This window comes from Phaethon lepturus, unplaced genomic scaffold (genome assembly GCF_000687285.1).
Source record: "Phaethon lepturus isolate BGI_N335 unplaced genomic scaffold, ASM68728v1 scaffold3315, whole genome shotgun sequence".
Classification (NCBI taxonomy): domain Eukaryota; kingdom Metazoa; phylum Chordata; class Aves; order Phaethontiformes; family Phaethontidae; genus Phaethon; species Phaethon lepturus.
This window is the reverse complement of record NW_010538190.1, coordinates 1-27,515: the sequence shown is the minus strand read 5'-3', so window position 1 is coordinate 27,515 and position 27,515 is coordinate 1. Positions and strand designations below refer to the sequence as shown.

General features: G+C 38.5%; 1 protein-coding gene across 1 annotated transcript in view; it reads right to left on the bottom strand.

Moving 5' to 3' along the window:
• Positions 1-27,356, bottom strand: part of RARS2 (arginyl-tRNA synthetase 2, mitochondrial) — a 40,821-nt gene extending 13,465 nt beyond the window's left edge. The window contains exons 1-12 of the mRNA XM_010286696.1: positions 27,183-27,356; positions 26,704-26,777; positions 25,971-26,076; positions 22,458-22,541; positions 19,061-19,158; positions 17,906-17,961; positions 16,256-16,339; positions 12,526-12,602; positions 9,008-9,163; positions 6,763-6,869; positions 6,054-6,149; positions 3,626-3,686 (exon numbers count right to left, since the gene is read on the bottom strand). Of these exons, the coding sequence (XP_010284998.1) occupies positions 3,626-3,686; positions 6,054-6,149; positions 6,763-6,869; positions 9,008-9,163; positions 12,526-12,602; positions 16,256-16,339; positions 17,906-17,961; positions 19,061-19,158; positions 22,458-22,541; positions 25,971-26,076; positions 26,704-26,777; positions 27,183-27,356 (1,173 nt within the window). The remainder of the gene's footprint in view (positions 1-3,625; positions 3,687-6,053; positions 6,150-6,762; positions 6,870-9,007; positions 9,164-12,525; positions 12,603-16,255; positions 16,340-17,905; positions 17,962-19,060; positions 19,159-22,457; positions 22,542-25,970; positions 26,077-26,703; positions 26,778-27,182) is intronic.
• Between the last annotated feature and the right edge of the window lie 159 nt (positions 27,357-27,515).

The following is a 27,515-nucleotide window of genomic DNA, read 5'->3' as shown; positions in this document are numbered from 1 at the left end:
CATGTCTAACAATGATCTTTGTATGTGCTTCTAACTACCGTTGTTGCTACGAAGTTCACTTTCCTACCTAGTTGCTTTGACTACATCACTCAGAGACTCCTTTATCCCTCCTTAAAAAACACTGCAGTGGTACCCAAATAACCACAATTTTCTTATTTGCTTGGTGTTCCAAGGCACAGAGTGAACACTGAGTGACGCACTTATCTGCATTTTTTCACAACTCTACCTCTGCATGAAGCTTCAGGCACCTGCCTCCTCTTTCACAGTTCCTCATAACCTTCTCCTATGCATCACCTCTCTCTGTGCAGATTCACAAGCAAGGCTGATAAATGGACAGCGGTGGTCAGCATTTCAAACAAGTCCTTCCAAACTTTTTTCCATGCACCTTACATATGAGAAGCTCTCTGTATCTGTAACAAAGCCAGATCTTGCTCACTAAAAGATCTCACAATAACCTCTACAAAGTTTAGGTTAAGGTCAGCTCACTGTACTGGCCAGTGCTGCCTCGCTGTTTCCTCTGCTCCCCTCTAGGTCTGAATTAATCTCTATTCTCCTGTTTTATAACATTATAAATTCCATGACAGAAACTGATTTTGTTTTTCATGTACAATAGCATGTCCCTTACCACCTGGACCATGACCATAGCATTTAAAAGCCACTTTGGAGGACCGCAGTCTTTGTCAGCAGATATTGCAACAAATCATGACAATACGCACTGGCAACGAAAGACTCCAATCCTTCTAAGACTTAATTGCTTCTTTGTGACTGTTCACAGAGCAGAATTTTCAGCTAAAACTAAACTAAAAGCTGGCTTAAGTTTGTAATTACCTGTGTCGACCAATGTATATAGAGATAGCATACAGAAGAATATTTAAAATCATTAACAGAAAATAATCTAGTAATAATCTAATAGATTTTTTTTTATAATCCTATAAACTTCCATGGAAATAAGAACATGAAAAGAGACACCAAGATGAGAATACCTATCAGGCAGCACAAGCTCAATTACAGGTTTCAGCTGGCCACCTGAAAACTAAGCATCAGATCCTGTGGTTTTGGTATGCTGTGTGATACTGCAAGATGCATAACAATGAGTGTTTATTATGCTTGAACAATTCACATAACTAAAATTGCATGAAAACCAAATTTGTTAACAAGGATGGATGGAAATTAGTAGGAGTACCACATAACTTCATCTCTGCCTAGAAGTAAACTCAAAACATGGACATGTAAGTAGGTAAGACACTACCATTTCGCAAAACTACTTTTTTTTCATAGCTTCATAGCATGGCAAAAATAACACAAATGCTCAGAAAGAAGATTTATATTATGAAGAATGGCAGGATTTTTCCTCACAGGCCCCAAAACTGTACATGTCCAAATGTACGATACGTAGTTGGCTTTAAGGGAGAAGTTTGCAGCCTGACAGTATGGATTATATTTAGTTCTTCATATATGAAAGTGTTTTAGTTTCCTGTTTTGAGTGGAACGTTCAAGGGAATCTTAGTACCTCTTTAATACGTGTCATATGTTTTATAGTGCTTTTGGTATTTTGCTCGTATCACTGCATTTTTATGAAATAAGTAGGATTTTAAAAAATACAAGTTGGTAAATGCACTGATTTACAGCATTACAACTAATAAACCGATTTAACGTTCTTTTAAACAAGTTGACCTGATGAAAATAAGATGATCTTATAAGACATTATAAAGACTCAAAAGCCTTTAAATAATTTTCTTGTAAGAAGATCAGGATACTGAAATTAGTTTGTATTTAATAATTAAAGACTAAAATCATTGGTTTTCTTTCTTAAACCCACGAAGCCCTCTCCTCTGGCTTAGTAAAGTCCCAACCCACTACAAAGCACTACCACGAAACAGCAACAAAGCTCAGGCAGCTGGCAGTTCCATTCACCAAGCCGTCTATCCCACAAACTCTCCTCAGAGTTCAAGTCATTGCCCTCTCATTTTGTGATGCACTTTCTCAGCTCTCAGAAAGTCAGAAATGATAGAACTAAATTACTAAGCATGTTACCCAAAAACTACACAACCTTAGCAAGGTTGAGAGAACCGGACTAGACAGGCTAATCCGTCATTTCCAACTTGAATGAGACATTTGATTGTAACAGTCACATCAGTCACAGCAGTCTGTTTTTGCTGCATATCTGTTTGGACGAGGAGTAGATCAAAGAGGCCCAGGCAAGGAAGTAAACAGTTACTGGAGTTCAGCTATGAGCAGCCAGTCAACTCAAGACTATTGCTTCCATGCTTGTTCACTCCATTAGCTTAACGCTCAGCCCACATCCTAATTTGTGCACAGTACCCACCCAACTATTTTTTTTCTTTGTAATTGTTCCTTCTCCCTGGGTCTCTACTACCTTATGGTGTAACAAATACAAGTACTTACTCACCCACATGAACTAGGCAGGAAGCTTCCTTAACTCCTAATGCATTGCACTTTCACAGCCACACTGCTCTTTGATGCCAGTGAATCTACTATGGCCCAGTCAGTAGAGGCAAAAAACGTCCCACCAAAATAAATCACACACAGCCCTCACACCCCTGCCCCCACGCAACACAACCAAAAAATCCCTGTTCTATGACCACATGTGGGAATGACAAGCTACTGGCAACTTCCTGAAGACTGAAAATAAAAGGAGGAATGGGCCTTAACCAAAAGTTGCGCTTTAAACTATATCTGGGTATTTAGTTTTATGTTTATTGATCTCCCCCCCTCCCTTGAATCATATTATTTGTAACATTATATTGGCTTTTGAAAGAGCTGTACCAGAGAAGATTTACAAGCATGACCAAACACACCACAAAAATCATGCCAGAAACCTGCAGATTTTTTCCACATTCATGGAAGTCACGTGTCACATACGTGACGTCACGTAATAGAATGTGGTTTTCAAAATGTTTTTTTCTAAATCTGAGGAAAAAGAAAATTTAAAAGCATCATATGAGATGTCCTTGATGATACTGAAGCAAAAAAAAGTTTCACACAAGTAAGGAGATAATCCAGCTACTCATTACTGATACTGTTGGAATTGTTAAAAAGCAAAATAATCAATCCAAGAAATATAAAAAGATTCCCTGTCTACAACTGCTTAGTCCAGATTGATTAAGCGGTACTTTATGTGCAATTTCTACATAATGAAACAGAGGCACTGTTCAAAGACATAAAAATTTACATTTCAGATAAGATATCAGGACTTTAGAGGAGACTTAGATTCATTTTAGAACATTAACTTCTAAATTTCTAAATTAACATTTTACAACCCCTTATAACACTAACAGCTTTTTCTGACTTGTTTAAATATTAATTAAAACATTTATATAGAAAATACAATGTCAGCTGAGTAAAAGTTCCTTTAAAATGAATTGCAATGAATTTTTAAAAACATAGAATAACTCCAGAGCTGATTTTTTGACCATTCTGTGAGGCATGAACTGAAACAGAACCAAGAAACACTGCCACATTGAGGCACAGCTGCTGGACTGTAAGGGCATCTATTTTACTGCCAAAAATACCATATGCCAAAGTCATGCTGGGAGCAAGAGGCCCCCTGGATTATTGGCGAGAGTCAGGCTCAAATGTGTTTGGTCAATCTAGAATTACTTACCACATAAATCATAGTATCCCAGCTATGTCTATTCATTCGGTCTATAGCAGCAGCAAGATCTCTGAAAGAGATAATGAGAAACTATCTGGACTTTCACTCAAACATACCTCATTATTTGCCTCTTGGGAAAATAATCTACCCTTACAGAGGGAAGAGGACTGCCAGATTAGAGGGATCCATGTATGCCTTACACAAAAAAGAGGACATGCATACTTTGTTCACAACATGTTTGAAATGTTTTTTTTAAACCACCAGCTATGAGTATTGCTGAGAAAATAGTTCTTGTGCACAGAGTAAGTCTGGTCTCTGTCAGCCTACTGGGACAATCAATCAACTGGGAGACTTCAGAGAAACAACCACCTCCTGGAAAACTAACCCAGTGCTCAGCGTTAGATTGATTATATCGTAAAAGGTTCATCTTCACACACATAAAATAGTATGGAGAAACAACTTGCTCGAGCCCCTCCCTGCGCTGTCACAGGAGAGCCATCAGCCCCATGTCCCAGTCTGAAACCTACCTCAGGAGTCACCAGGAGCAGCTCTACAGACCTCTACAACCTGAGGGAGGTTACTGCCTAAGTGACATGGGACACAGGGGATGCAAGGGAAAAGCATTTTGCAATTGCACAAGACTTATTATGGGATGCTTAGGGGAGGAACCAAAGACAGAAAAAGAGAGGGAGAAGACGATAAAAGGGACAGGTGGCTTGTAGACTGATTGCTGGTTAGTATGTTTGTCCAGCTGTGCTCTGCACCTGTTCAGCACAGTCTGTCCCATCTTCTTATTAAACTCCATTTCAAACTTCTCCTGTGTGAGGGGGGTGCTCTCTTCTGTGTGCACATGTGTTTGGAGGTCTAAGTATCAGTAACTGGCATTGGGAACTACAGCTCATATAGACCATGCATCTGTGGTGCCACCAACTGAAGAGACTGAAGATAAGTAAAACTAAGTGATAGCAACTAGAGTCTGACCATGGGTCACAGGGGCCAAGGTGTCTGTGCTGCCAACAACTGGAGTGAGGGCACATGTGTCCATATGTGATTGACAGCAAATATCAAGCTGAACTAGCCAGCAAGTAGGTGAAGTGCTCTGACAGCCAGGTCCATGTATAACTTCAAAGATGAGGCACTCAGAGGGTGCCAGGGATCCCGGCCAACTGCTGCAGAGACCATAGGGCCTGGGTGTTGACTGAGAGGCTCACCTGTGTACATGTGTGTCTCTGTGTAGAAGGCAACAGGGGAGAGTGAGGATTCAGGGCCAGCTGCTGGATGGACCACATGTCTAAGCTTAGTTACCAGAGGGATCCACTGTGTCTGTACCAGCAACTGGAGTGGGGTTATGGGCCTTGGGGGCTTGCATGCCCAGGTGCCAGCAACTGGGGAGACCTGGGGATCCAGGGGCCAGCTAATGGGCAGACTGTGTGTTGAAGCTCAGCTACTGGAGGGATCCACATTGTGCATACATACTCTGTACATGTAATACATATGTATATTACTCATTTAGATAATACATAACATATACATACATGTACATATACACACACACATATATACACATGTATCACACTATTAGACCATCATCCTAATCAGCCAAAGGCGAATAAAATGAAGCCATTCATGCTGTCTGAGCGCTGAGTGTTTTTGTCTGCGTTGCCCTGTTTGGTTAGCTGTGCGTACATATGTGTATGTGTTTGTGAGCCTACTGGGAACAGGTGCTCAGCCTTAGTACTGGTTGGACCTGGGGCATGGGGCTGTGGCAGCCTTGCCTCTGTCCAGCTACAGGATTCAGCAGCTCCCTGATATGCAGGATTGACTGCAGTGTCTTGCTAACACCCTTGTCCCGAAGAGCTGTATACAGTTTACCCTGAGGGCTAGAAGTCTGATTTATTTACATTATTGACACAAAGAAACTGTTAAGGCTTCCATATTAAAATACCCAAAAGGAATTTTAGGATACTGATGAGTAGGCAGGAAAATAGTGATAAAATTGATGGTGCAGTGCTGGTGGTCCACTGAGTCAAGAAGACATGGCTGAACTAGCCATTTTTTTCTGCATCACACTGTCAATAAACGTTTTAAACAAAGATTTTTCTAAACCCCTCATTATTTGGTGTTTATTAGATGAGGAGATCCCAGCTTTGTTTTCAAAGTCAGTAGCTGGAGAAAGCATTATGATCTATGGGAAGAGAAGATTTACTAACAAACTGTTTAAGGGGAAGAAAAACATTTTAAAAGCAATTGTTTTTCCTGAGCCATTTTCATCCCATCATAGTTACATTGCTAGTTCCAGTTACGATTACTCATTTATCAAGGTGTTCCATCCCAGAAATAAAAATCTTCAAAATCTGTACCATCAGTTACATACGTACTCATGTACAAAAGTTCACTGGCAAAATAAACAGCAATAAACACAGATGGTCTTACTTGCCTTGTTATATAAAGAGATGTCCCATCACTACGCATGACGGTGGAAAACAATGAGAGGTCTTTCTTTTCCGAAAGATCCACAATTCCTGTCCCTTTTCTATAAGTTGAGAGAAAACACTAAAGTAATTGCATACCAGATCTAATACACAGGTAAGTTCAGGTAAGATAGAGGTCAGAACCAAAACAAGGTCCTCTTGCCAAGGAACCCCACTCACTCTAGACAAGCTCATTCTTTTCTTTGAAGGACTGTCTCTAAGTCTTTTTGAAGACTGCTCCTCTAAGTTTGTTGTCACCACTGCTGATGCCAGAGGGCTGCCTGCCCACATTCTGGTGCACTTCATAACTATGGCTTCCATCCCAGTTCAGCCAGGCAGCACATCAAGACAAGGAACTCATCTAACTCTGCTCATTAAATGGCACATGCAGCTACCAAACTAATTAACAGCCTAAAAGGCCATTAGGAGTTGAACACTGTTATTGTACCTAATTTGTCATGGACAGGGTTCTGTGCTAGCCACAGGAAAAGGCAAACTTAATTTTTAGCTGTGATTGCACAAATCCTGTTGCTCTTCTACTAGAACAGCTACCAAACCATCTAAAAAAACCTCTTCCCCTTAGATTATGGACACATGTCACTCATCGTATCTCATTTGAAATACAACTGAGATGTTAAGTAAACTACACCAGCAGATTGAATAATGAGTTCATACATTGTTTTCTGAAGGAGTCCTTTATCCTCCAACATCTTTAGAACTTCCTGGGACTTCTCTTGGTAAAATGATTCTCCAGAATATTCATCAAAGCGCACTCCTAGACGCTGAAAAGTTCCAAGAACATGAAAGAAGGGAAACATTGTTAGATTGAGGTTAATCATTTCTTCAAATTAAGTTAGATGATAGGTCTGTGTCACAGGTCAAACAGTGTGCAAATACTTTTTTTTTTTTTCCAGGAAATGTAACTTCATAGTTAAAAGAAAAGGATGTTTGGATTTTTATTTAATCCATTTCTGCATTAGAATTCATCTCCCTGAGTTCAATACAGCGTAAGATACAATGTTCATGAGAAATTAGGAGTAAACTGCTGGAGGCAAAACCTGTGGACTGCAGAGAAGTTATTTGGACATGAAAACATTCTTATCTTAAAAGGATGCTAAAAGAAATTTAAAAAAGCAGGAACTGCTCACAAACATTGCTGAGCACACAGAAATCACCATTACAAGGAAGGCTGAGGCTACACATAGGAGAGCTAGGATGACCTTAACTGTCAAAACTGGGTGAAATGTAATAGTTAAAGCCCTTGTCTTTTGTACTGAGGGCAACAAAGCTGTCAGTCCATCAGCTGGATACTTATTAGCTTGAAAAGGGATTGGGAGAGAAAGATCTAGCTGTACCAGTCATCATGTGATCAATGATGAGTGACCATTGTGACGCAGCTGCATACATAGCCCAGTGCCCACTTACCCTAACAGGTCAGCTTTCCACTAGAATTATCAAGGCTGTATTTCACTTGGGAGAGCTTAACTTAGCGTACTTGGAATGAATCCAGTGATATGTTTCAGGGAAATAATTAAAGCACAGACAGGTTATCTGGATTATTGAGGAAGGTGCAGGCCACTTCTCTTAACTTTATTAAGGTTTAGGTTAGATATTAGACTAGATACTAGAGATTTAGACTAGATAGCAAGAAAAATTTCTTTACGGAGAGAGTGGTCAAGCATTGGAACAGGCTGCCCAGGGAGGTGGTGGAGTCACCATCACTGGAAGTGTTCAAAAAAACCACGTAGACATGGCACTTCAGGTCATGGTTTAGTGGGCTTGGTGGTGTTGGGTTGATGGTTGGACTTGATGATCTTAAAGGTCTTTTCCAACCTTAATGATTCTGTGATTCTGTAACTTTGCAATCAAGGATGAAAAAAGACATGAGCAATTTCTACAAATACATCAAGAGAAAGGAGACAGGAAAGAGCAATTTTAAGTAAAGAGTAATACTAGAAGGAAGTGGTATAAAACAAGTCACAAATTCTTTGGAGCTGCAAGTTAGAAAAAAAGTCTAAGCCCATCAAAACTGGGCACCCATTCCAGAATTTCAGTACAAGAATGTGGGAAAGAAAAACACTAGCTGGTTTTCAGATGGACTCAGTTGGTTCTTGAGTGAGATTACATAGTATTAATACCAAGAGACTGGATTCAGTGACAGAAGATATATCTCACTCCTGTTTCCTAGATTCCTAAGACTCATTTTGTGGTCAATGGCACAAACATCCCCCAGGTAACAGTGGACACTGGCCTCATTCTTGAGATTGCAGTATGCAACAGTATATTAGCTCAACTCAACCTGCTGGTAACTTATGCACTGATTACTATTGTAAACTCCTGCTGTTATTATTACTTACACTCAATTTAATATGCAAGATACACAGCTGTGCATTATAACTTTAGATCAGAAATGTGAAAACAGAGTTATCTCTTAATAAAATTTATGACATGGAAACTGTTAAGTTTAGCGGGTTGCTGCTGACTTCAAAGATAATGCAAAAATGAATAATATTTATCTAACACTGATTTGCTTTGTTGCTTAGCACCATACTCCTAGCTTCTGAGAAAAGAGAATTAGTCTAAGGGCCAATTACATGGACTCCATTAAATAAAATGCACCTAGGTTGTCAGCAACTAAAGTGGTGGTATGCTTGGATGTTAAACCCACTACCATGCTTTTTCCAAACAGAATGGGGTATAACCTAGCATATTGAGAAACGTCTTCCCCACAACACTGTAAAGTTTACTGGAAAGGCAATGAATTGACAACATTACAGAAACCTCTGTTCTGCAGTTGATTTACTGCTTGTCAGTCTCTTGGATGAAAAGGTGCTGTGCACTGTCGATTAGATTGATGGAGCAATAGATAAAAAGAGATAATTTTACCAACAACACAGAAAAAGCAGTGGATGATTTGTACCTTATAAATTCGGATGTATTCCTCAATACTGAAGTCTCTAAATTGTTTCCAAAGTGACAATGTCTGCTCATCATGTTCCTCCAGTTTTCTAAAGAAATCCTTAGCCAACTTTTTTGTGTTTTCATCTTCTGCTGCTTTGTTAATCTGCACATACACCTAAAATATAATTGCACTGAAAATGTTGAAGAAGTATAATCCTCTTCTCCAATAAAAATAAGCAGACCAAAGTTCTACAAGAACAATACAAATACATTTAAAGATGACATTTGTAACATCAAATTTTTAAAGCTGTGTTAAAGGAATACATTTCCTATTTAAAGGATGAATGAGTAGTCCAAACTCCAATAGGAAAATGTGCAGCTTATCTTGAAACAAGACTCATGCCATAATTCCTTACTGCTGTCACTATTGTCCTCTTCATAACCTTGAAACAACTGCAGCAGCAGAATATGGAAGAACTAATTTATGCATGAAAGGGAAACCATCACAGACTTTTAAGCCAGGGACTTTTCTTCAGAGGACCACAAAGTTGATACATATAACAACTGCACTACCTAAAAATGAGAAGGCAGTTGAAGCATCAAAATCCTAGCTAGCCTTGATGTTTCACAAGCTAACCCCCCGGCCCAGCTCAGATCCAAGTCACTTATAGTATTCTGCACTCATATTAATACATGCTGCCTCTCGATGGCCGAAGGCAAGCATTATGACTTCAGATGACAAGCATCTGACAAGCAGATATCAACATCTCACTAGACACACATACGCACTGTCAGTTTGCTAAAAGCATTACAAATTCTTGTATTAGCCAACTTTATCTATGCATAACAAATTTGGCTCTCCTACTCGTTAACATATTTCTTTAAATCTAAAGAACAAATACTTGCCCAGACAATGATTCCTTGCTTTCCACACACAGAATTTTGAAAGCCCATGGAAAAGGTTTTAAAAAGTTCAAGTACTATGTAAAAATACTTAAATTAAGTAGTGGCTTGGTTTTTAGACCGAAATAGTTCAACACTGTTTAAGTCTTTTTAAGGGAGTTTTGACCCCTAGATCACTGCAAATTTGATTAAAAAAAAAAATATATAAAAACTTCACCCTGCAATGTTCAGACAATGAGTTTGCCTACAATATCTTGCTTGAATGGGTTCTGCCTATTAAAAACAAAAAAAAGCTTCCACAGCAAAAGTCTTGAACTTTTCCCTTTCCTTTTATGTCCCAAGATTTTTAGAGATTTTAACAGGCAGTACTGCTGACAAGCCTCAAAGATTAATGTTTGCTTAGTTCTGCCATGAAGAAGAAATTTGAAGTAGAGGGAAAACTTCAACCCTTTCCAAGAACAATGCTCCCCCTGCCCCATCAGTAGCTTCACACATTCTAACACCCCCCCAACTTTGATGTTATAAAGCAAAAATAATGCAAAAGGCATAGTTGTACCTGTCGACCAAAATGGAAGGTGCAAAGACATTTGGAAAGGTACATTTGTCTACACATTTCTTTATATAGAAATTGTGCTATGGAAATTTTCTTTTTAAATGAACTATAGGAATGATTATATATAATATTATATTATATACAACAGCACAAAACACACCACTTTGAAACATGTCTCAGTATAGGATATAAAACAGGAATACAGCTTAACAAACAGTTAAAATTTGGGAATATTTGAGAAACTAATTTGGTCTCAAAAAACTACTGGTTTAGAACCTTTGGCAGCTTGACTGAATACTGTTCTCTACACTTGAAGGTAATTTTTTTAAGGTCATAAAGCCTACATGCTACTGCAATAGATGGTATTTTAAAACTTTAGTGCAAAATTCAAGTATTTGAAAGTTAAATTCTAAGAACAAACTGAAATTATAATAAAAATAAGATGCAGCAATGTACAAACACAAGAATATCGACTACTTCTTGTCATCTCTTTAAATCAGTCTTACAGCTCTAAAACACCTCCAAGTTGAGAATCTATCAATTTTATTGAGCAGGCTTCAGGGATGAGGGAACAAGCAAACAAAATTTATCATTGCCAAAGAAGCTGGCAAACTCAGAAGGAGCTACTCTGCCATATGAACAACCTGCCTGATAAGTCTTCAGCTGTAGGGTATCCAAGTATTCAAACACAGTTTGTTCCTTTGCCAGTAAAGGGATGTATGCGAAACAGTTATCCTGTGACATACTGTCTGAACACCAGCATTAGCAACTGTTCCCATATCCAGCTCAGAGGGTGAAGCACAGCTCAGCTTTGTAATAAGAGAATGCTTGACAGTGCCACACAAGAAGCCTGACAAAGCCCATTAACAGGTGAGATTTTTCTTTTAAAGGATGAGGGCTTGAGCATTGGCCATTCAGAAAATTTTGTCCACCTATACTTATGGTTGTTGGATATGTAAGTATGTAAATCATGTTTTCTCACGTGTTGTATATGTGTGACACCTAGCACGGCTGTCAACCAAAGATCACTTACAAGTATCAAAAGATTGATGAAAACCTTTTTTGCTCATTACATTGTATGAAACACGAAGTGACACAGGAACTGGTAAAGAGGAAGACATAAATACTAACTCGGATGACTCCTAGGCTTTGAATGGAGCAAACAAACAACCAAAACCATATTAGTCCTGGAAAAACAAGGCTTGTTAAACTACCTCAATCTTTATTATTAACCTGGACAGTCCACCGAGTCAGTTTTCTCCCTGACACACAGAAATGCCATCTACAGCACTTGCAGCATGTGGGTGTGCATGGTGGACAACCAAGAGGGCAACCTCCTGCAACAAAACAGCCTTCTCTACAACTGAAAAGCATTTCCTGAATGCCTGTCAGCAGAAGCTGCACCTTCTAACTCTCCTGGCTCTTTCACACTCATGGAAGAAAGAAGAGCTCATGGAAGAAAGAAGAGCATTCTGCAAATCCAGACCAGTATTCTGGAAAGTGACGGCCACTCCTCCTTACATATATATGCTAAGGCTCCGTATTAGATACAAAACACTTTAAAGATCCTTTTTCCCAACCTCAGTGAATCGTGTATTAAGCAATGGAAATTAAATACCACTTATTCTAAAAACACTAGCAACAAGAGGATTTTTACACCATACATGCCACTTCTTTTCACAACTTTGGTAACCAACATACTGCAGCATTAGATGAGAAACACCATTTCCACTGCAGTTACCACAGTGAGCTCAGTGGTCACTTATGCCCAGTTAAAATAATTGATATTGGTCAAGCCGGCTGCGGTGGTAGCAGCAATCAATGCAACCTAAGTATCCATATGATTACCTCCCTTATGGGGTGTATTTTTCAGCCTAATGAAACCTGTTTCTGCTGCCATTGCCTAGTGAAAACTGCCGCTGCTCCCATAGCTTAGGTTAGCACTGCTCCTTCAAGAAACGTACTTTAAATCCAACGTGAGTCTCATCGTGACCCTGCAGAAATACCATTCGGTACAAAATTGACAGCTTGTTAAATGGACTGTCTGTCCTCTGGAGTCCCCAGGTCTTCTCTGAACTTACCTCAAAAAGGTGCTGCAAAGGGCTGGATTTTAGCTTGTCTTTGTTGCCAAAACGTTGGAAACCAACACCCAATAAGCCTTGAACAACAATTAAATACAGAGTTAGACAACAGCCTAGAGTATATCATTTTGTTGATTAAGTTGTTCTCATAAGCAAGTCTAGTCTTAACATTGTATATAATAAAAGAAATGCCTTACATTTTTAAGCAATATAATGGCATATGCTACAAAAACAAATCAAAAGCATAACGTATTATTCCCCTGCATGAAAAAAACCCCAAACTATAATGGCTAGAAACTAGTAAGAAATACTATGTTGATTTTTCAGTTCCTCATAAATGGAATTTGTGTTTCTGGACTCGTAGAGAAAATTACCTTTTACATTACCATTAATTACCATTTACAGCAACCAGCTGTAAATGAGAAGCCACACAGTGGAAACTGTCCAGCAACAGAACATGCGCAAAACTCCTTGTTTTGCTTCCTCCCTTAACAGTATTATAATTTCAAGGACAACAGAAACCGCAACAAAATACAGTATTCCACATACCACTCATGCAATATTTTCAAGGGAACTTTTTGCTGCATGCTAAGAATATGCAGCTTTTTTCACGTATCCGACTTGGCTTCTGCACTTTCTGAAAGCCATCTGAAAGGGCAAGATCCAAATCCCAATCTTACTGTCTAAATCAAGAGACCATTAATTCATTCCATAATCTAGCAATATTAACTCTGCAGCCTCTTAGATCTTCTGAGGCTGCTTTTTTTCCTCATTCCTCTGACCTGACAAGGACCAGACCTGACGTGAAGACAGCATCTGAGGAATAGGTATATGGGTATCCCTTTGAAAAGCCCTCTGCAACTAAACAAACTGCACTGTCTCAAGAACTTCCCTCTTGGAAACTGAGTGTGACAGAAGCCATGGCAGACTTAGGTAAGAAAAACAAGTTCGGGCTTAGGAAATAAAATGAGTCTACTCCTATTGAAAGGGAGTTTCTTTAAGGACAGGCTGTTCTATGAGCAATCAGAGCTTGATTTCCTAACGATCTCTCTTAGATATTAGTGTACCTACACATTCCACTTTTCAATGCTGGCTTCACATCCCAACCTCCAGCAAGGCTGCCAGGTTTTATTCAACTCAGACACATCCCTCCACACATTTCTGTCTTCCCCAAACCATCCCCAGCCCTTGTTACACTCACCAATTACTGGCAAGATGCAACATGTGTTTAGACTGATTCTGACTTCGATGTGCTGACTGGTTAGTTGGCAAGCTAAACACAGAAGTTAACTTTCTCTCCCAGAGGGCATTACATTGTATTTCTACCCCTACTCAGCTGCCAACTGTCACAATACCAAAAGAAATTTGTTCTCTTGGAGACATTTTTCTTTGTCAGATCTGGCTGAAGTTGGCCACTGGGTTCAAAATTTATTAGGAGCAGAGTGACAGGAAGACAGATGGACAGACAGTATGACTGCATAAGCTTTGTTACCTTAAGAAACCTGCCCCAAAACTGCCTAAAGGTTGAGGACTTCTCTGCTATGTTGCAGCAAAATCCATTTTAAATTATTACGTTTTAAAGCCTCTGACAACAGGAGTTGTAACACAAATGCTAACAGATAGTTAATTATAGCACTGCTCCTGGGAAAGGACCATTATAATAATATTCCTATGCTATCATTTGTGAAGCGTGACTATATCATCTGTTATAAAACTTGTCATATATTGGAGCTGAGACAACCCAAATAAAGGAGGGAGCACCCATTTTGAAAGAAACATTTGGAACTACAAAGTCAAAAGCATAACTAACAGTTGTGTGCTGGACAACAGGTACACATGTAAATAACATGCATTGTGATCTTTATACCTTCAGGAAACTTTGTATTAAAATACATAAAATTCCTGATATTCAGACTTAGGAGTACAATTTAGTATCGTCAAAGACAGAGTAGATGAGGTCAGTTGAGAGGCCCTTTGACCACATTGCATTTCATTGCTTAATTGTCATTGCCACATTCATTATACAATAGCATATTGATAAAATTATGTCTAAGGGGCAAAAATGAATGAAAATATGCAATGATGAAATTTATTGAATTTGAGGTGAACTCATTCTGTATTCAATTCCTATGAAACAAATCCTAAGGGAAGCAAAGCTCTGCTATAAACTATTGTTTGATTAGAAACAGGAAAGATGAGCTGTGGAGGAAATCATTCAACAAAGGAAAAAATATTCTATTACTGCTCTCACAGTCATAAGAATGTTTTACTCAACTGTCTAAAACCCAGGCATTTACTCTAGAAGCAGAATGGGTGGAACTGAATACAGTTTAGTTATGTTGTCTACGCTGATGAATCTGAATATATAAACAGAGTAGAAGTAGGGTATTTATGCTAAGTTTTTAACTCAGCTCTGTTCATAACGTTGATTTATTGATGTCCCCATAAACAGCAGAACCAGTGAAACTGCTGGGGGCAGCATAAGGACTGGAATGAGCAAAAGTGCTTAATAGCAATTGTACTTTGTGTTTGCCATTTAAAAATATATATATGGACAGCATTTTCAGAACCTGCTGTGAAAGACATTGGGGAGTTTTATAGTTTCCACAGGTGTACCAGCTTTCAAGAACGAGGAAGTGGGCATGTTTTTAAATGCCCAAAAATATGTCAAAAAGACCTTATGGGGGAAATTAGAAAAGGGGACGAGAATACGGATCAATTTAAAATGCAAGATTAACAACAGAAATCAACAAAGTTGTGAATCCTATGGATGGGTCAACTGCCATATAAGAGGGATATTTACAGATCCAGCAATTGGACATACATGATCTCTGGCCAGGGAATAAATATAAACGCCATGCTACGCTGCACGAGAGGATTTTTCAGTCCTCACTTATCTGATGGACATTTCAGAAGAGGTGGGAGTGTGTATGTGTGTGCGTGCAAACCCATAGTCTTCTAGGGCCTATTCACTTACACACCTCTCTTTTGCTATATTTTAAAGGTAAACTGACTGTTTTGGGGGAAGTGTTGGGATATCTTTAAAGATACAAACTCTCAGAGCCTCAACCTGCCAAAATGCAGTTACTGTGGAAGTTAATTATGCTGTATGAATAATGAACTAGAATCCAGAGGGAACAAAAAACAGATAAAGAAAACACCAGAAGACATACACAAAGACAACCAAATATAAAATATGCATTTTGTTACAATTATTCTATTGTTGTGTGTACAGGTGGGGCATAGGTAAGTTAGCAAGCATAGTCTTCCACAACTGTTACATAAGCAAAACAGTATCACAGTAGACATGCAACAACTATGTTAATATGTATGCATTTCATCTGGAGGCAGCAACAGAAGCCTGCTCAGCTATGAGAGCTGCACAGGTATAACCAGCACACTCAGAAAATATTTATACTGCCCTTTAAAAATAAACTCCAAATTACACATAGGCAATCAGAGAGGAGCTACTAAGGGATGGAGGGACTGCTGGGTAAATTTCTTTCTGTTATTTCTTGTACAGTAGTATAGGTCATACTGCTGCTGAATCAGTCTGGATTGTTTTGTTCGTATTTCAAGGAGATTAACTATACATTAGATGCACGGAAACATAACACTACTTGTTATGATCCCAGAGTGAATCCAGTGTGCCTGCAAAAACTGAAGGTGGAAACCTAGACCATATTATGCAGTAGAAAAGCGAACAGGAGAAACAAATATCAAAACATACCAAACTGCATGCCCCAGTCACCGAGGTAATTTATTCTTGTTACTTCATGTCCCAGTGCAACTTTGAGATTTGCTATAAAATTCCCTGGTAAGGAAGCAAAATTGGTATTATTATTCAAAGCTGTAAGTAATCTCCCATCCCAACAGAACAGTTTTCTGGTCTTGTATGATCTGTATTCAAAATGAAGAGGGAAAGCAATTAAATTAACTATTCCATAGAACTTGCTAAAATACTTCACAACTAAAAGCAGGAAAAGAAAGGCTGTGCATTTGAAAGGTGCCATAAAGTGTCTCATACAACAGTGATAAAAACATACACGTGTATGTGCATGCACATACTGCAAAGTATATGAACATGAAAAACACTTTTTAAAGTCTTGTCACAAATATGTGGCAGTACACATAGTTCCTGCTACAGTCAGGCAACCTCATACCAGGAGATTAAGCAAGTACTCAAATTCACAAACTGCTGTTAACTGTGATGTTACTCAAATTCACAAACTGCTGTTAACTGTGATAGAAATATAGAAAATAGAAAATAGAAAACAACAAGTCCTGAATCTCTATGTATGGCTGGAGCAGTAGTGAGCTCTGCACTTAACACACAATGAGCTCCAATATGCTCCAACCTTACTGTATCCCATAAGCATGTCTCAGTTCTAACTGTTATTACAACAAAAACCCTTCATCTTTCTCCTGAGCTTAGTTACAACCATAAAATTACAAAGAACAAATACCCACATCCCTTCCTCTATTCTCCTGTGCTTCAAGGGTACCTTTTAATTACAATACTGATGTAAAAGGATGCAGAAAGCTTTCTCTTCTTCTGTTGTTATAACACCACATTACAGCTTGCAATTACTTTCCATTCCCTGTAGTCAATTCATTCTCTTTCTATTGGATAAACATTGATCTACAGAATTATTTTTGAAAGATTTTATTGTATAGCAAAGAGTCCAGAAATGGAACATAAAGAGCCAAAAAAGATGTAATTTCACTCAACTGTGAGGCAGAGTTATTAGCTTTATGTAACTAATAATTATACATGATGCATTAAATATAATTAAAAAGTAACACATTATTAGCTGCACAGATGCTGTAGCATCTTCTGCTAATAACCTACTAGTTTTTATTATGAGAGAGGGAAAATAGGGAGAAATAATGTTTTCCATATGCCATTAGAGTACTCTACAATAAACTTATTAACTATTCCATTACAAATGACAGCAACTCTGTTAGTAATAGTGGCATAAAGTAATTAACATATAAAAGCAAGTTTTTTGCAAGGCAGCCACCAAGACAGAACTATCTGACTGCTCTGTGGTCCTGTGCAAATTGGAAATTTAAAATTCAAAGGACTCTCATAATGCCTCAATGAAAACTGCCCTGGGTGTCTTTGTAGAACAATTTTTAAAGTACTTCATTTAATGTTCACAGTCATAAAACTATATTACGTGTGACTTAATAAATCTGCCAGCAACACACCACACTCTTTTCTTCAGTGCACAATGAGCAAAAGGTTTTTAATTAGCAAGTTGAGCCTGACGCGGCCACTCCACTAGAAGACTGAAAGGTTAGTGGCATTCCCCTGTCAAGTGAAACTGGAAGACAAAGAAGCCCTTTTAAAGGAGGCAGTTAAATGCATACTTACCTACTATCGTGGAACGCAAATGTCCTATGTGAAATTTTTTGGCAATATTAGGGGAGCTGTAACAAATTTTCACAAATAATGTTTGTTCAATGTACAAGACTGCCAGATCACCAAGTCAAAAAAATTCAACTCATGCATATAGCAGAAGAACTGAAATAAATCCACAATTTTCAATTTTCCCTTAAAATTCCCGCATTAGTTTCTGTTCTAGACAGCAAATTTTCCTGTCCTGCCAGCTCTTCCTCCAGTATCAGTTAACAGTCAGTGTTACTGGAAAAAAAAACAACCCACAAACAAGTCCACACCAAAGAACCACCCAAAACCCAACTATACTAGTGACAAAGGACTTAACACTACCTTCTCACTTTTTACGTGTTTTGGACATATGGATCATTCTCCTCATACCTTTATTAGAGATAAATCTCATACCAGAACAGAGGACTTTGGATACATGAATCAGTAACTAAAATAGTATCTTCTACCAACAGTGGCCCCCCAAAAAAACCCTCTACCCACAATTATTTACCCCGATAATAAAATGGAAGTTCAGCTACCAAAATTCACCCTCCAAATTAAAGCCAAGTGCTTACTTTCCATGACTATGGAAGCCTGCATAGGGAGTATAATTGAACAAAAATATTTATACATAAAGAGATCTGAGTCATCCACTTTTCATTCCATGAGCAGGTAAACAAAATTGCACTGGATGGAAATTTTGGGGCCAGCAGTTCAGAAGATTTAGTAAGACAAAAGCCTGGCTGCTTTAGCAAGTTAGGGAGGAAGGTATTAAGGTGAAAAAAGAAATGGGTTAGTGGCTGAAAATTCAGACAATGTTTCCTGGTAGCAAAATAAAAGAAGCCTACTTAAAAACTGAATGCTATTATGCACTAAATGAGAATATTCTTAGTGGAGGGCAGTGTGACGTGTGAACTCTCCAAGTGCCAAAAATACATTCTGGGAAAAAGCCTCAATTCCCTAAAAATAACTTATATTCTACTTGGCAGATATATGAGACTAACAAATACAGCTGAATATAATACTGTAAATACCATTTAACTTCACAGGCATCATACATTACAGCAATGAATATCAATTAACAAAGTATCAATCATCAGACAAAGCAATTTTCTCAAAGGACTCGTCACACATGCTTACCTGAACTCAATCACTGCCTTTTGTCTAGGCACTGTAGAGAAAAGTTCACTTTTTACTCCATACTCTGAGCCATCTTTCAACACCTGCTGCAACACAGTCTAAATCACAAGGAAGGAAAAAAAAAAAAAAAGGAAAATATGTTTCAACAACAGGAAGAGTGATCAAGACGACTGTTTACCAATCCCACAGCCTTTATTCACATTAGCAATTAGGTGGCTGATCTGCCAAGAAAACATGATGTCATATGCAGATGAAAATGCCATTAACTTCTTAATTGATCGGATGCTGTTTTCAGAAGTTATATAGGCAGAGGTTTTGGTAAAAATCAAGGCTGATTTTGGTGGAAACTTAAAAGGAAGTAGAAAGCATATTTTTTATCATTTTTTAGTTACATAACATGAAAGGGCAAGAGAGTAACCCAGGGGTAATTGATAAACAGGAAAGGAAACAGTCCAAGAACATGGCAGAAAAATGACCTCATGTAAATAGGGTTCTAACCAGGACCCTCACCTCTCCTAATTCAGGTAACACATTTTAAAATGAGTACTTTGTAGAATGGACCATATATTTGGAGTAGAAGAGCTTACGAGCAGTAAATTTGACTAGAGAATTTACCTCACTGTGTAGCCAAATGTTCTCAACAGGCTTTTCTTTTTCTATTTGGATTTGAAAAAGCTACATACCATAATGCTGGGCTTCCTCAAAAGTGTCCCCTTCCCACAAATACATCTTATCTAGGCACACTTTGAGGTGCTAGGAATTTCAGAGAAATGGCCAAGGAGTCCTGACCTATATCCAAGGTTTTTGTCAAGGTGTGAATACAGGGGACACCTGCTGTGCACAGCACAGCCAGATCACGTAGGTCCAACCCTTCGGGACACATCAGACCTCCCCCACACTGCTTGTGACTGAGGGCCTATGAGAAATCCCATGAGCTCTGACTGCATGAGCATTACCATACATATGCAGGTCACCTAAATAGCACATGAACACATTTATTTTGCTTCAGGAAATCTCACACAGAAGTATGGGAGTTCTAGTCTTCGTAATTATCACTAAAGCCAATTTAAGAGACAAAGCAACTACTACAGGATCCTCTCCCTCATTTCACTGCAGGTACACTGCAACAACAGCTTGTGGGATGTTTGGTAATTCATAACTCCAACAGCATATTTAAACATCAACCAGTGGTTTAAGTGGCACAGACAAAAGAGGCTTAGCTATTTGTAATTTTGGTAGTATAAATTTAAACTGCTTTCATTGTTCATCCTAGGACATGAGGCAGATTAATGTTTCTACCTTTTTCCAGTTACTTTGCATCACTGTCCACTGTATTTCTTTATTAATCCTTTTTAGGAATAGCACCTGCCTAATATTCTTTTCTTTTCCCATTGGAAGAGAGCATGTATATACAATGGGGAAGCAGAAAAACAAGAGACTTTTGCAAGAATTTAAGCCTCCTCAGAACTACCAAGTCACTTAAGTCTGTAACAGGAAGAGGAAAAAAATAATACATTCACAATCTACTAAAACTGCTAAGGTTTTCTAGGCACAAAAACCCAGCCTACTTTCTATTCCTACTTTCTGTTCCTTCAGTGCCAAAGAAACCCAAGTATTCAATCCTCATGTGTCCAAACACACCTTCCTCCCTTCCCCCACCTGCAAGTCTGTAAGGACACTGTGAATGGTCCCTACAAAAGTGGGTCTACTTTGAAAGTATGAAGATTGTGTAAAATGCCTTAAAATATTTCCTCAACAGCTTGCACACAGTTTGTGGGAAGAGGAATCCTGTGCTGACTATATTAGCAGTAATGCATTCATACAGCAAGCTAAGGCCCTGTACATACCCTTCAGTTTGTCACACAGATGCCAATACACTACAAAACCTAATACGTGAATCTGTATGTATTGAACAAATTTCCTAAAGATAATAGAGGCCTTTAACAATGTGATCTAAAGTGCAAATTTCACTCCGTTCAGTGGAAACTTTTCTTTTTTTCCCCCCTCCAAAAATCAACTTTTAATTCTTCTGAACAGATATTGCATAAATAATAAAAAAAGAAAGAACAGTGCCTGTAGAAAAAGTGTTAATTCTGTTCTTATTATGGCACCTAAGAAGGTAAGCTAGACACACACACAAATCATCAAATTTACCCATAGACCTATTGTCCTTATCAGTGGAAGTCACAGCTATGTTTTATCTCCTCCTCTCTCCTCAGTGACATAATGCAAAATTGTATGTCCTAATTCCACATTTTTTCCAGCAAAACTTTAGGAGGCCAGACACATAGTTTTGCTTGAATCATTAAACTGACTAGAATCCCTACAGGCAAAGCACTTCATGAAATCCTGTCCATGAACACAATTTATCACTGAAACTACTCTTTCGGTGAATAGTCAGCTGCTATGTTCTTATCAAGATGGATTATAAATAGCTAAAGAAAAAGAAAAGTGATTTTTTTTAGGCAATAAATAAAGCAACTGATTGATAGGCATGCCTAAGCATTAACAATTCACAAGAAGAAAGGGTCTTACCATTCAGGAAAAGAGGACTATAAGCCTAAGTAATTCGGTGGAAGTACTGATAGGAAGAGGGCTTCACCAGTATTAGGTAAGACGCGATTTCTTGCCCCTAATTCACGTGTGGTTAATTTTCTAAGACCACAATATCATTTTCCACATGAGTTGCTAACCCCATAGGTTAAAGCCATGAACACCATCACAATGTAGCTTGCTCCACAAGTTAGTTGAACTGGCTTAGCAAAGCTTTCATTTAGTCCCCAGTCTAACATTACCAGCCATCCACTCATCTTTATGAAGATCTTGCAAATAATTCAGAGAGAGTACAACTGAGATACTACTCTTGTAGACTCAGCAGTATCATCCCTTCGTTAAGTTAATGGTTTAACAAACGAAGCTTTCCATTTCAGTCAGGCACTGGACTTTGAGAAATACTTCTTCCCCACTCCCCCCCTTTTTTTTAGCAAAGTATGTAATGATAAAACTGCTGTCAAATACTTTTATTTCAGCTATCTTTTTTTCATTCTTCTCTATTTTAAACAAGAGTCTTTACATGCAAGGTCAAAACTTTTCAGTTGTATACTGTAGAAACTCAAAGTAGATGCCAAGCCTGCCTTTTAAAGCAGAAAGAGAGAGGAAAAAAAGAGTTACGATTATCAGTGAACAGCAGATACATTTTTGTTTCCTCGTAAGGATAAACTTTCATGAGCCTCATTCCAAGGGCATACATAACAAATCAGCAACGGGGATCCTCGAGGAGAACTTACAAAAGACAGTTTTACATAGAAAATACTGCTGTCTTAGAAAGGTAAGTATTCTATAGGTTTATATTTAGGAATTTATTTTTACCTTAATGCACCTGAAATATAGTACTCACCTTTGCTAATAATTCCCTGTTTATCTTAAAGTTCACTGTTCCTGGACCAGCACTGATTTCACTCACTACAGCATCACATTGTAGCTAGAGGAACAAAACAAAACAGAAGCTCTCTATAAAAACAGCTAAATCAGAAAATTGTTATTCAATCCACTATAAATATTAATCTAATCCACTATAAACATTAAATGTTATTTGTTGGTTTGAAGCAATCACAAATGGATCGTTTAATCAATCCAGTTGGAAAAGGGATGACTTTATTATTTCCAATCCATGCTTAACAGGTCTGATGTAACTCAGCCTGACATGTCACATATGCATTTTACTTCAGTCCCTGCATGTGTACAGTCTATGTTTATTTTGACTGGGAACAGTAGTTGTTCTCTTTGTACACACAAAAGCTGAGATACATTTGGCAACTTACCTGACAGCACTTAAAAAAAAAAAAAATCAACATCTTAAAGGAAACCTGAGACAGAAGTTTTGGACTGCTGTTTCTTGAAATTTCTGACTGCTATTTCTTGAAATTTCTGACCTTAGTGACAATGTTCTGCAGTATCCAGTAACACAAAATAAAGATATTAAAGGTGAATTTATTAAAAACTTCATTTACAATTTCCATAAGGCACATGTTTTGAAAATTCTGAACCGATCAAGAATATTTGGGCATCCAATCCCGAATGTCAACCTCCTCTTTACACAAATTTTGGTCTCTTCACAGGCTGAGTTTTGGATCTTAACCTGTATGATTTGAGAGTTTCTTAGTAAACTAGCTGTCTTTCATAGCCAAGAAATTGTGTCAAAAAAAAAAAAAGAGGGATGGAAAGCACATAAAAGACGACACAATCATTTTATCACTTGGTTAATATCTTTGAGACAGGCAAGCTATACATTCCTACTGACGCTCATCAGCATGAAGAAGAAATTCTACCCCCATGTTGGGTCTCCAGCTTAGACACTAACTCAACCAGGAGATGAGATCCTGTTTAGCCTTGAAGTTCTTTAACCTTCACAAGCTCCAACAACAACAAATTCCAATGTTTATTCACAAGCTGCATGAAAAAATATTTCTTGTACTGACTCTGAATTTCCTGCCTTCATTTTACAAAAGGTCCTTTTTACTTATGTTATGGGGCAGAGAGAAAACAGAAATTTCCACTGGACTTTCTCCATACCATTTGTTCTGCTAAACATTTTTCTACATAATCTGTCATTTGTCATCTCAGTGTTTTTCATGTCTTTTTAATGAGTGCTCATCTGGCCTCTCGATACCTTTAACAACCTCTCCTTCAAGTGCCCTGTGGTTCTTGAGTAACCAGATCTCCCCATGCTCAAGGCTCAGACCAGAATGCCGCTATGCTATACAGGGGCATAAAAATACCCAAAACACGATGTCCCCTCTACAAAGAGCTAACAGTCCAAAGATGAAATAAGAATCAGCCAGCCAGATGAAATCAAAAGCCCAGGGAAACAAGACCGTTCTGACAGGCAATTCTCAGCACATCAGAGCACATTATTTCATTTAGTATCATGTTGCCTTATTATTTAGGCTACTTTAGTCAAAAAGGAATATTTCCATCTCTTCTGCCTAACCTAAATATCTGTATTTTGAATATGGTGACCTATTTCCTCAGAAGTGACTAACGATTGACTAAGAAGTGACTACTATTGAACCTTGAGGTACTCCATCAACTGTTTATCATGACAAAAACTGATCACTGCCTACATTATTCTGTCTCCCTGCTAGTTTTTTATATATGGTCAAATTTTGCTAGTTTCTACACTGCTTACCTACTTTAAATTATACTAAATTTACTTAATATATTAAACTATATAAGCTATACTAAATCTACTAAATCTCCTTTATCCACTGCCCAACAAAAACCACTCTAAGAGACTAATGGAATTTTTTCCTTTTTCTAACCAGTATCATCTATTCAGTTTTGGGGCTTACATTTATGGTCTGTTCTTCTTTACTGTAACAACTGCTCTTCCATGTAAAGATATAGAGCTAAGTGTCCCAGGTTTATTTAGTGAGCCACAAACAATAAAGGAGAGAGACAATTTCTAGCTTTCTAACCACTAGGAACAGCAGTTGTTTTTAAAGTGACAGACTAGACACACAGGAAAAAAAATTGTTACCATGATGTTACAGTCCTTGGACCAGACTGCCCAGGGAGGCTGTCAAATCCTTGGAGGTTTTCAAAACCTGGAAAGATTTCAGAAGTCCTGAGCAACCTCATCCAAAAGCCCTCAACAACCTGCACTGAGGAGGAGATTGGATCAAGTAACTTCCTGAGATCCTTCCCAACCTAAATTATTTTACAGTTCTAGATCACGTACAGCCTGAGCAACCTGATCTAGTCGAATATGCCCTTGCTCATTGCAGGAGGGTTGGACTAGATGACCTCTGAAGGTTCCTTCAAACTCAAACCATTCAATGATTCTATGATCCTCAAGCTGTTTCAGAACTTTTAGTTGTATACCTGTACACCATCAGTTCTTTTTTCACCTGAGCCAGAATATTAATCTGTTACACGAATGCGTCCAAGATACGGATCTCTTCAACATCTCAGCAGTGAAGAATGAAATGGAAAAATAGTTTAGCTTCTCAGTTTAGTTGTAAAATACTAAAAATAGTATTACAACTGTTTTTATTTGTCCTTTTTAACTCCTGATCATATAGGAACCCAGTTGATTTCTTCTCAAGCCTGCTCTTCCTGATGCACATGAAGCATCTTGTTTGCACTTTTATTATGCAATGTAGCTCCACTTAGCAACTAACTTTGCGACAACTTCCTGGTTTATACTCCTCTTCACTGGCATCAGCAACACATTTTTAGATTGTAAAGGATTTATTTCAGCTCAAATGATCCCTCAAACTTTAGCATCACCTTTGTGATCCAACTTTTGTTCAACTTCATGCATGCCAACTTCTCAAAATTTTTATTTCCTTCCCTGCTTTCAAGGGTTGTGTCACTTCTGTAAACCTTGTTTTCCATGCTGCTTTTTTATGCTGTAGTTAGCCTTAATACCTCAGCTACTGCCATTTCCCAGATTAACAGACCCTAAAAAAATGCTGTTCTAAGAAACCTCAATTTTAAGCAGTTAAGGATTTGAAAATCTGGCCTGTCTGACTCATGAGATAAATTTCTCCACTGCTATCCTGGTGCTGTATTTTGCCGTCTTTGATTTTTAAGCCACCACATACTCAATTTTCTTCCTCAAGTTTTGGGCAACAGTGTGGGCCATGGCATACCCTTTAGATACCCTCCTACCTTCACAAATATTATTTACTCTCAAACTATCTGAAAACAATAATTTCACAAGAACGTTAACTAAAGCTGCTTCTCCAATTCCTCATGAAGATTCTGTGTACAATTACAGTAGGTGCAGTCATTAAAGTACTCTGACTCAAACAGATGCATGGAGAAAGAATACCATTTCTTGTTGCACCTCTAGTCTGTAAGTTTGTTATTTCATCAAATATACAAAATCAATACATTAGCATACCCTTTCAGCTAGCTTCTGAGCTCGACGCTGAAGATCTTGTGCTAAGCAATTACTAGAACAGCCTTCTGTTACAGAAGCAATGGAAAGCTGGAAATCAGCAACATGTCTGAAAAAAAGAACATGAAAATCAGGAAAAAAACCAACCGGTTGAAATGATGGGGAGATTTGGCAGATCCAAGCTGACTCTGCATACGACAAGTCTAACTGGCAAACATAAAGCAGTCACAGACACCTGAAAGTTCACTATGTTTAGAAAACTGCAATAGAAAACCAAATACTACCTCTGCTCCAAGTAATACAACAAGAAAGTAGATATGGTGAGAACACCATTTCAGAAAGAACAAAGATTATGCTCATGAATAAATGTAATTTACTTGCTTATTTCATTACACCTCTCAGGCAGGACACTGAAAAAAAAAATCCATAATAACTTTGCACTGGTTCTAAGCAGTTTCACATTCAGATCATTAATGCTGAAACAGCTGCCATTCAACCACTGCCTATAATTTGCACAGCATTTTAAGCAATTATATTTGTTTTGAGCTTGCCTGAAAAAACAGAGCGATTTAATTAGACTTAGGTATCTTCTTATAATTAGAATGGTATATGAGCTTAGGTTTGTTTTTTCTGTATTTCTTTTTTCCCAGAAGTCCTGCTAAGCTCTTGCAATAATAAGCACAACAGAAAATAATAAAACATTACATAATGTTGTAAGATAAAATGTAAACACTACCGTTTCTTGGAGACGGGAACTGCAGATATGGACTTTATTAAATTTTCTGGTGGCAGATCCAAAACCTTTGAAAGCTAAATTTGAAATAAAGAACAAAGTGGCATAAGCAAAAAAGATCCAGGAAAAACACCTGCTTCCTGTTTAAATATTAACGGGAGATGCATCATTTATACCTGAAAGCAAATTTCAACTCCGGTAAAAAAGCAAATATTTATTAACTATTACACACAATACAAAAAAATATGCAATACAACCCCAAGAAATGTTAAAGGACCATTAGGAAAAGCAAGAAAAAACACCACGTATAGCTGATTTTGGTGGGTGGGTTTTTTTTTTTTTTACTCATGAAGGATCCCATCAAACTCTCGCATGCCTTTATCGACTTATCTAGCCGCTACGCCTCACTCCGCTTATCCCGCACCCAGCGAGCAGAGGACAAGGAGGCCCCATGCCACGCCAGGGCCTCACTAACAAGCTACCAGCGGCTGGATTCTCGCCAAGATGAAGAGTCTCCTGATTAACTGCACACGGGCTGACGCCCGCGGGGAGGGAAAACCGAGGTAAAGGCTTTCGGCACAGCTGCACGCCTGGCGCAGCACAGGCGGTGTAAGAGGCCCCAAGGGGACGGCGGTCCCCTCAAGACCTCCCGCCATGGACCGGACCGGCCGGGCCGGGAGGGGAGGCACCCCTCACGTGCTGTCCCCACGCGCAAGGGACGGGGAGGGCCCGGGGGTGACTCTTCAGCTCGCCGCCACCCCCATCACCCACGCGCCAGAGAGGGGCGGGGCAGGGAAGTCCGCGCCGAGCCTCTT